General features: G+C 37.8%; 1 protein-coding gene across 1 annotated transcript; it reads left to right on the forward strand.

Annotated features, from left to right (window-relative positions):
• The first annotated feature begins 2,953 nt into the window (after nucleotides 1-2,953).
• Nucleotides 2,954-5,698, forward strand: LOC148698474 (cytochrome P450 714C2-like). Its single transcript, XM_088677067.1, has 5 exons — nucleotides 2,954-3,373; nucleotides 3,648-3,874; nucleotides 3,967-4,208; nucleotides 4,424-4,796; nucleotides 5,044-5,698. Exons 1-5 carry the CDS (start codon nucleotides 3,052-3,054, stop codon nucleotides 5,470-5,472), a joined length of 1,593 nt encoding a protein of 530 aa, XP_088533193.1. The 5' UTR covers nucleotides 2,954-3,051; the 3' UTR covers nucleotides 5,473-5,698.
• Nucleotides 5,699-10,149: the final 4,451 nt, after the last annotated feature.

Here is a 10,149-nt window from a genome sequence, read left to right on the forward strand (position 1 = left end):
GACACAAACCTGACATGCATATTAAATAGGCAAGCGCTTTTTGATCGGGTTGTTAGATATAACCGACACTATTTACTATATTGTCGATCATAACCGACACTACTCTGACATCTATAACTGCACCGTTCTGACATACATAAATGCAGTGTATTGACAGAAACATAAAAGCTTTGTCGGATTTTAATTTCCTAGTGATTTTAGTTGAATTTCTATCAGATATAACCGACAATATTTATTACCCTCAACTACTTCCCATTTTCACATCAGCTTCTCTTTCCCATTTTCAATTCAGCCGTTCTTTTCCTTCCCATTTTCACTCCTTCCTATTCTCACTTCTACCCATTTTTACTCCTCTTTCCTTTTCCATTTTCACATCCACCCATTTCTATGGAGGAACAAAATGAACGTAGGGGAATATCATATTTCTATCGAGACTATATTTCGGATCTACACTAACATGTTTGTTTTTATGAAAATAGGGGAATATTGTATTTCTTGATGAAGACCTTGATAGAATGCTTGTGCTTCGTAACATAACTCTCCATGTTGCGGATCATGCATACAAGGAATATCATAATTGTTTGAAAGCGGAGTATTACACCAAAAGACAAGAGCATGAGCGCACAAAACCTCCCTCTGGTGTGGATGGTGGTCAGTGGGTCGAGATGTTAGAGTATTGGGATAATCCTAAAACAAAGGTAAAAAATTAATGATTTGATATTTGGTATTGAAATATAAGGTGTTTTTTTTTTTTTTTTTTTTTTTTTTACACTTTTCAAGAGGTGGCAGAGAAAAACAAGTATAATCGGGAGTTAAAAACAATGAACCATACAACTGGTTCAAAAACGTTTGCTCGGAATTGGTATGTGTTGCTATTTTGTAATATATGTAGTGTTTTTTATTTTTTTATTTATAATATGGGGGTATTTGTTATTCTCTTTTAACATATTTAAAGAAGAACAAGCATGGTTAGGAGCCGGATCCCATCTCTTTTTTTCGAGCTACCCATGCCCAGAAAGATGACTCTTGGGTTGATGAATCGTCACAACAGAAAGGGGTAAATGATTTGTAACTCTATTCAGATTATGACACATTATTTAAACACAAAATCTATGTTTATATGAACCTTGTTTAAATATTATATTGCAAGAGATCTATGGAGAGTCAAATTTAGTCAATTGTTGAGTCTGGAGAAGAGGACACCTCTAAGGTTAGAACACAAATTTATGTTGAGCAGATGGGTTCTAAGACTAGAAATAGGGTTTGAGGTTATGGCCATGGGGTGATACTAGAGATGGTGTCATATGCAAGCTCTTCAGGTGTTAGGTCTTCCAGGAAATCATCCAAAGGTGCATTGGCCAAGGTGGTAGTTGAGAACAACGAATTAAGGAGGAAGGAGGAAGAAGCCTCCAGAAAGGTGGCGGAGGTAAAGGCTGAGCTTGAGAAATCAAAGACCTTGCAAGAGCAGGTAAACCAGCAGTAGCAGGCGATGAACCAGTAGTTCTTGATGCAACAACAACAAATATTAATGTTGCTTATTCCACAACATTTGCAGCGGCCACCACTCAGCCCTCGGGCATCACAGCATTCGACCTCTGGTCAGTCACTTGTGCCTGCATATCCCAAACAACATATGTTGTTTCAGCCGCAGTATCCAATGCCAGTATATCGACCTCAGATAGCTTCTCCTGGTGACTCACATATTTCTCCAGGTGGTTTCAATGGTGGATTATCTCCGGGTTTGTTTTCTAGATTGTTGTCGGGTAGTTTTGATGGGGATGTGCTAAGGTATTTGGGAGCACATGGAGGATTAGCAGAAGGCTTTGGATCACAGGAAGGATTGGATGAAGGCCAGGAGCACAAGGAGGTTCGGCAGAAGGCTAGGGTTCTATTGAATAGTTTGTTGGTTTTCCTTACGGATATGTCTGACACTTTATCTACGTCGAACAAATGTTTTTTGTCTAGTTATGTATTATGGCGGATTCTGATGACTGTATTGTAAGTTAATTTATATTTAACGTCTACTTTATGTGTTATGGTGGATTCAAAAGACATTATAGTAGGTTAATTTCTATTTGAATGCATATTATGTTTGTTACAAGCTTTGATTATTTTATTCACTTATTAATTTTTTTTTAATTCATTATGTAAAATTTAAAAAACAAACAGAAAGTTTCGTATTTTTTTTAATTATTAATATTTTTCTGTCGGTTGAGACCGACGGAAAATAGTAGATTTTATTTTTTAAAATTTTTTCTGTCGGTTAGGATCGACAGGAGGATGATGTGAATTTGACGGTATTTTTAATTTTCTGGCGGTTAGGATCGACATTAATTGGTAATATCCAATAGTAATTTGGCATTGATTGTCGGTTATAGCCGACACAATTATTGTCGGTTATAGCCGACACAATTATTGTCGGTTTTAGAGTATTTTCTGTTAGAAAATTCATTTCCTAACACAGACAATTCTGTCGCTTATTATATCCACGACTGCATCCATTTTCTGTAGGATTTTGTTAATATCTGACAATAATATATGTTTTTTGTCGGTTATCAAAGTGCCACTAATAAATGGTTATGTAGTAGTGTGTTATTGATACTTCAAAAATCTGATTTTGCACTTCAAAATTTTTATAATTAGAATGAAAATATATACTTATAAGGAGTGTAGAACGAGATTTTTGAGTGCAAATAATAGCTCCCAATTTAAAATATGTGAATTTTGTCAACCTAAAATAGTCCGATTATGTAAACAAGTATTTAGTTAGTGAAAAGAGGGCTGCCGAAACTAATAAGGGAAGAAGGAAGAAATAGAGAAGATGCTAACGGTTGCCGGCCTTCAAACAAGTATTTATTTGTCCTTTCCAAACCTTACGAAAGAAATAGGTGCCTGCCGGATTTGGATGGGGGTGTCGAAACTAATAAGGGAAGAAGGAAGAAATAGAGAATATGCTATACCATTGCTAAAAAAAAAGTACAAATAAGGAAATAAGGAAGGAAGAAAGAAAGAAAGAAAGAAGAGCCAAAATAATTGAAACCAGAAGCAACAATGGCAGCAACAAAGATGATAGTATCAGCACTGCTGGGAGGCTTTGTGTTATTCGTATTATATGTCTATGAATCTTTGGTCTTAAAGCCGAAGAGGCTAAGATCAAAGCTTCAAAAGCAAGGGATCAGAGGGCCTCCCCCTTCATCAATTCTCTTAGGCAATATCCCGGACATGAAGAGCATCAAACTCAAGGTGATGAGGGAGAAGTCAACAGCTACAGAAACAAGTAGTACCAGTGTCTCAAAAGACCAGCATGTTTCCATTGATCATGATTGGCCTTCAACCCTTTTCCCTCATTTAGCGCAATGGCAAAACGACTATGGTAGACCATTTCTGTCATCATAGTCTGTTTATGTACTTTATTTTACAATAACATAGTGGTCGAAAAGTAACATAAGCAGTCTTGTAGTTACCTTATCAATTGTTTGCTATGTAAGCAGACCTGTAGATGGTTTTGTTTAAAATGGTTATCTCAGCTCTTCCATATTATTATTATTTTTTAAATAGTAACAAAAAGGAGGTGACCAGACTTTCCTTTTGTTTTCGCTCTTTTCCAGCTGTCTTCGGTATGCTTATTTAGTATATAATGGTGGCAGGGCCAAACTTCACATATTTAACTGGAAGCATACAGCAATTAAGCATAACAGATTTAGAAATGGTAAAGGAAGTTTGTTTGTGTAGATCTTTGAACTTAGGGAGGCCTACTTTCGTATCTAAGGATCGTAAGCCACTGTTCGGCCAAGGAATTATAGCGTCAAATGGTCCAATTTGGTTGCACCAAAAAAAAATTATTGGTCCAGAGTTCTACTTTGAAAGGGTTAAGGTAAATGACCACTAAACCTCTGACTAGAATTATTGAATTTACTCTTTCAAAGTTTAATTCGGCAATCACCAAATTGACTGCTTAATTTTAAGGGTATGGTGGATTTGATGGTGGACTCCACAACCACCATGTTGAGATCTTGGGAGAGTAAAATCGAAAACGAAGGAGGAAGTGCAGCCTTAGAAGTTGATAAGGATTTGAGAAGCTTGTCGGCCGATATTATATCAAGAACGTCGTTTGGAAGTAATTATTCACAAGGGAAAGAAATATTTTTAAAGCTCAGAACTCTTCAGAAGATCATGTCCCAGGGAAACACTGGTGTACCGGGTGCGAGGTATCTATATATAACAATATAAGAAAGCTCATGTTCATCATACTTTAAGCATTTAATAATACATATACCACAAATGGAAAAAATTGCTGTAGCCAGTTATATATATATGGTACAAAGAGTTTTCTGTATACATTTGCTCCATAAAAGCTTACAATGGTGTCAATAAATACCTCCTCGGTATCATACTAAAGGTTTGTTAAATGTATGAATGCCAGACACTTACCAACGAAAAACAACAGACTGATATGGAGACTAGAGAAAGAGATCCGTGCTATGATTTTAAGGGTTGCGAAGGAACGCAGTACTGGGGCTACTTGTGAGAAGGATCTTCTGCAAATAATACTCGAGGGGGCCAAAAATTATGAAGACGCTCCTAGCCTATTTTCAGGTATATCCCAGGATAGTTTTATAGTGGATAATTGCAAGAGTATATACTTTGCTGGCCACGAAACCACTGCCACAGCAGCGTCTTGGAGCTTGATGTTGTTAGCTGCACATCAAGACTGGCAAACTTGTGCCCGTGCTGAGGTGCTTGAATTTTGTAGGGATGGCATTCCAGATGCTGATTTGCTTCGAAACATGAAAATAGTACGTCACTTACCATATACGCTAACAAATAACCCTATAAATATATGTGTGTGTGAATGAAATGTATATCTGCACTCCTTTGACAAAAAAAAATTTATATCAGCATTCCCATGGGCACACAAGTTCTACACACTCTGGTACTGGAAGTACTATGTTACCCGACACATTTTTGTGTAATACGACTTGATACTCTTTCTACGAAAATGGTACGCAATTTATTCATAACTAATTGTACAAATGATGGCAGTTGAATATGGTGATTCAAGAGACATTGCGCCTGTACTCACCATCAACGGTTGTTGCAAGAGAAGCCTTGGAAGACATTGAGCTGAAAGGCATTCTAATTCCCAAAGGAACGAACATTCAGATTCCAATTCCTATAGTGCATCGACTTCCTGATATCTGGGGTCCCGATGCCCATGAATTCAATCCGAAAAGATTCGAGCATGGAATTGCTGGGGCTTGCAAGTTTCCTCAGGCTTATATGCCATTTGGAGTTGGTGCTCGTATCTGTACTGGCCAACACTTAGCCATGACAGAGTTGAAGGTGATTCTGTCACTTATTCTGTCCAAGTTTTCCTTCTCACTATCACCAGAATACCAACACTCCCCGGCTTATACGTTGGTTATTATGGAACCCGAACATGGAGTAAGTCTCCATATGAGGAGAGTGTGACTAGTTGTGTTTTCGTAGAGATGTACTGATATGTTGTGGATGTTCGATTTTACAATGAGTAATGATACGTAATGATAGTTTAATTAATTTCGTATTTATAGCCGAGTTTGAGGATTTAGGGCTTCAAGCAACTTTTGCTTTGCGGTTTATGGAGCTTTGGGGGTGTACTTTGTTCTAAAAGGGTTTTTCCTAACCTGCATCTTAATAATATTTTGATATTCAATTATGATGATGTGAAATTAATTCTCATTTGCTAGGGCGAGGCTACGAGCCTTAGCCTGCTTGTTTTGAATTTTCAAAGCATGCTTACTTATTCTTTCAATTTACTTACGATGTTATATGCATGCTTGATTTGAATTTTCAATCTTCTATGTCTTAATGCTTAACTATCATTAGGATGTTTAGACAAGTAATCATATACAATTTTTGTTGGAATGTCACCTGCAATGATTAATGCTTCTGTTGGCCCTTAAAAATACCAAGCCTACATGGTGCACGAGCAACTAAGAGCTAGCTACATCCTTCTGGTCAATGCGGGTGTGCTAACTCGCGACTGAGCTTGGTCGGTGAGTAAGATAAATATGGTGGTCGAATGCACTGCAAACTTCTGTGCTCGAGCGATCACGATCGAGGAAGCAACACGTCTCGACCTGGGTTCTAGAACTTGTAGCCAAGGTTGCTAATTTACTATGAATTTCAAATAAGGTTCGTCTTACAATGTGCGGAACATCGAGTAACTTGATAACACCTCACTTCACCGAGAGGTTATTGAGATGACCTCTTCAATGAAAGAATCAAAGACTCCTCACTGGTAGAGACTTGGATAAGTAATTAGCCGAACTTGAAGTAGTGCTGTTAATTCAAACTAAGGAAACTTCTTGACCGTCTAATTCTACGGCTCCAGTGTTGTTAATCCAAACTGAAGATGTCTCTGGTTATCAACGCAGAGTTGTTACTCCAAACTAAAGATGGGTTAACGAAGTGGTTAGGGTAGTTAGTAACTTCTTAGAGTGTGAGAAAGATCCATGTAGAACAAGGTTTTGTGCAGAGTGTTTATGTGTTGAGTTGAAGGTCTTCTCCATATCACCAAACAACTTCTATTTATAGGGGTGAATTTCATGATGACTGCGTATATCGAAGTAAAGTTTCAACAAGACTATGACTATTTGGCATATACTTGTATATTCTTGATATTGTCCCATCACTAACCAAAACTAGTTTGGTCATTGTCTCAGACACTTTAACTTGAACCAGGATTCTGAACCTAGTCCTCTTATGTGTTCAATTCACTTCCCTTATTTGATCAGTCATGTTTTGATTGTTGGAATGATTCAAGTCTTATCAAAACCATCCTAATCATTAGCAGTTTCAATTGAATCAGGACTTAGCCGAATCATTCCTAGATCCAATCCTCTATGGTTCCTACTTCTACCAAGATTCGACCAAATCATTACTTGGGCTGACTAACCTTTAGCCTGAGAAATCTATTATTGTGCTGAGAGTTACTCAAGCTAGGTTATCCTATTTTGGCCTAAACCCAATATTTCAGGTTCAAAACATTGTTCCCTAACTTCTCAAATCCTCAGTCATGAACACCTGGCCAGAGGTTGAAGAAACAGATGCTTCTCAACCAACCACTAATTAACATTTATTGCATTGATTTATATGTTCACGCCACTTTGCCTCAATTGACACAATTTTGCCATGCGTCGAATTCTTATGGGCACTGTTCTAAAAATCCCCACCTAGCACTGCCTAGGCCCCTTCTAAGCGCTAGGCAGCTGGCCACCACCCTAATTAATGTCGAGGCATTTGAAAATTAAGAAAGGGCACTAGACCTACTGAGGCGCTCACCTACACCGCTTAGGCACCCACCTAGCCCGGCCAGACCCACCTAAGTTGTGACTCACTTAGACAGAAAATGCATAACTTTCAATAAATTATAAGAGACTTGTTGAATACTTTAATGAGCACACATTATATGCTTATACCCCATACTTTCATTATGTTTTAACACTTCATGATATATATGTCATTTTATTTTGTAATTTATGATGAAATTATATATATTTTAAGTATAAATAGACACTTATTTACACAAAATATAATGGATTTACATAAATCCGCCTAGTCCGCCTAGATGCCGCATAACTGCCTAAGCACTGGGCTTCAGCCTGCCGCCCGACTAGTGTCTTTTAGAACCTTGCTTATGGGGTCTCTCCACCTTTGTTCATTCCATACACTGCACTCTCAAGACAACCTGGCCACCAAAGTGTCAATCCTTGATAGACACGCTTCGAAAATCGAGACCCGTCAGCCCCGTGTTCACTTGGGCAGCATGAAGCAGCTTAAAGGCATCGTTAAATCCTGTGTTCACTCGAGATTTCCTTGATTATAAAAAATTAGAACCCTAAACTCCCGAAGGTTTTGCGTATAAAAGCCTCCAGAAACTCTGCGCGTTTGAATTCAACCTTTCAAATTCCTAGAAATCTAACCTATTTTCTAGAATTCATCCAATCCTTAAACCTTTCTAAACAACTCAAACTCAAACCTCCTATTCTTATTGCCAAAAGATCTCCAACAAGCTTCAAAGAATCAAAAGCTCCGTCGATCACTAAACCACAAAACTATTTAGTTATCGTGATGAATATGATGCTAGCCACCAAGTCTTCTGCCCTCTGGTCAAGGATTATATCCCAAACTCAATTACCTCACAGATGAAGAAGAATATGATAGAACCGCTTTTCCAAGGCAGCGACTGGGCTAAGTAAGAGGTTACCAAGCGTTAGGTGGCCTAGCCTTTGGCCTCAACTACTTGGGTCACATGGCTCAACCAAACGGAATCCCATTTCAACAGCTCATGGAAGAGTCTGGGCATATTCGATGCCATTAAGATCTTTAGCATTGAGATCAACATGGACTATGAACTCCTGATGGCGGCCTTTGGTGCCCGACCACCAATATGATGATTATTCCTTTTGGCCCAATAAGCCCGACTGTGTTAGACATCATTGCCATCCTTGTCACACTTCCACCCGGCGTCACGGTTGATACTAGGGGTGGGCATGGTGCAGTTCCACCCCTAAACTGGAACCGGAAAATATAAATGGTTCGGTCGGTGCTGTTCCGTTTAAATTTATTACTAGAACTTTACAGTTTGGTCTACACTGGTTCCGATTCGGTTTTCGCCGGTTTACAATTCCAAATACTAAATTATTTGAACACCAAATCATCATGCATTCAAATACATCTTCTAAAATTGATTATATAAAGTTGCATATAACACATATTCTTTTTAATGCAAATGTCTTTCATTAATGGCACCAAGTCAACAAAAGGAGAATGAAAAGAAATATGCATAAAAACACAAAGCAGTCATATAGACTCTCTAGTCTTTACTTTGGCATATGACCTGCCTTGTTTAATGGCAGGTGATTTCACCCAAAACTCATTCGATGGACTCAAGAGAATCAAGTACTAAGTATATTAAATATCCGTAAACAAATGCAAGTGGTTATTCCCCTTCATACGTGTATTGGGGTGTTGAGTATGTAAATGATTGAATAAAGCACACATCCAATTGAAAGTGCAACCTAAAGGCTTTCTTCTAGTTGATTGACCAAAAATGCTGATACACGACCCCTGCAACCATTCTATTTTCCAGTTCCATGTCTACTCCAAGTATTCTAGACTTTTGTTATTGGTTTTATTCTTTACCATGCCTTTGCAACTATGTTTCTACAATAAGTCCAAATCAAAAGTTGTAATTAACTAATGTAGTTAACTCTGCTATAGGTATGAAAGCTTACGAGGTGATCGACAAGCGAGTGATGCCAAGCAGTTGAAGCCTGTTCCTCTTAATGTAATCGTGACAGAGAAACCAGAGATTGCTGTAAAATTACAAAGACATAACAATCTTAGAATCAGGATGGCAACATTAGGTAAATGTCAAACATATGCCATCTCTTGTTTATTTTTCTTCTAGGGTTTTGGGTAAGGAGAGAATGGAAAACCAGTAGAACTCAACCATATTCCTAATCTCAAATATGAGAAAAGATAGAGAAACTACCAAAGAGAGCCATAACAAAGATAAGCTCAAAAGCAATATAACTTACATCTTCCTCCATTGGTTGGCTGTGAAGAAAGAGAAATAAACACAAAACCAAAGAAAGAGGAAAACTTATTAGTACTTCATTAAATAAAAGCTAAGAAGAAATTCCATTGACACATCAAATTAATCATTACCTCATCTCGAACAGAGGTTTCTAGGAAGTTCTTAATCCAAAAGTTGAACCTGGCAAGGAATAAGATATATCAAGCCAACTGGTATCAAGTAAAAGCTGAACAACAGACACTATTAATAATAATCAAAATGGCAACAATATTTTAGAAGTCTACAATAGTAGTTACTAAATGAGATCTCGTAAATTCAGTGGATGCATCATGCCAAATCCAAAGCAAAATTGCAACTATGTAAATCAACATTAAGAAAGCAAAAATAAGGTGGACCGTGTTTGATGATTTAGTTCAAACAAATATTAGTACATTTATAATGGCCATACCAGGGAGAACAAAATTTTTGGATGAGAGGCCGTGAGTGAGGTGGGCGACGACTCGGCTGAGTAAAGAAGGAATGGAAATCTAAAAGTATGAAATGGGGGATGAGAGCCATGAGTG

Source organism: Pyrus communis, chromosome 2, assembly GCF_041283825.1.
Source record: "Pyrus communis isolate YQ-2024b chromosome 2, ASM4128382v1, whole genome shotgun sequence".
Taxonomy (NCBI): Eukaryota; Viridiplantae; Streptophyta; class Magnoliopsida; order Rosales; family Rosaceae; genus Pyrus; species Pyrus communis.

Excerpts from the sequence above, each read along its gene's own strand:
- LOC148698474 (XM_088677067.1), top strand. The coding sequence starts at position 3,052 with ATGGCAGCAACAAAGATGATAGTATCAGCACTGCTGGGAGGCTTTGTG. Across the intron at positions 3,875-3,966 it reads TCTACTTTGAAAGGGTTAAG|GGTATGGTGGATTTGATGGT; the intron begins GTAAATGACCAC and ends CTTAATTTTAAG. Across the intron at positions 4,797-5,043 it reads TGCTTCGAAACATGAAAATA|TTGAATATGGTGATTCAAGA; the intron begins GTACGTCACTTA and ends AAATGATGGCAG.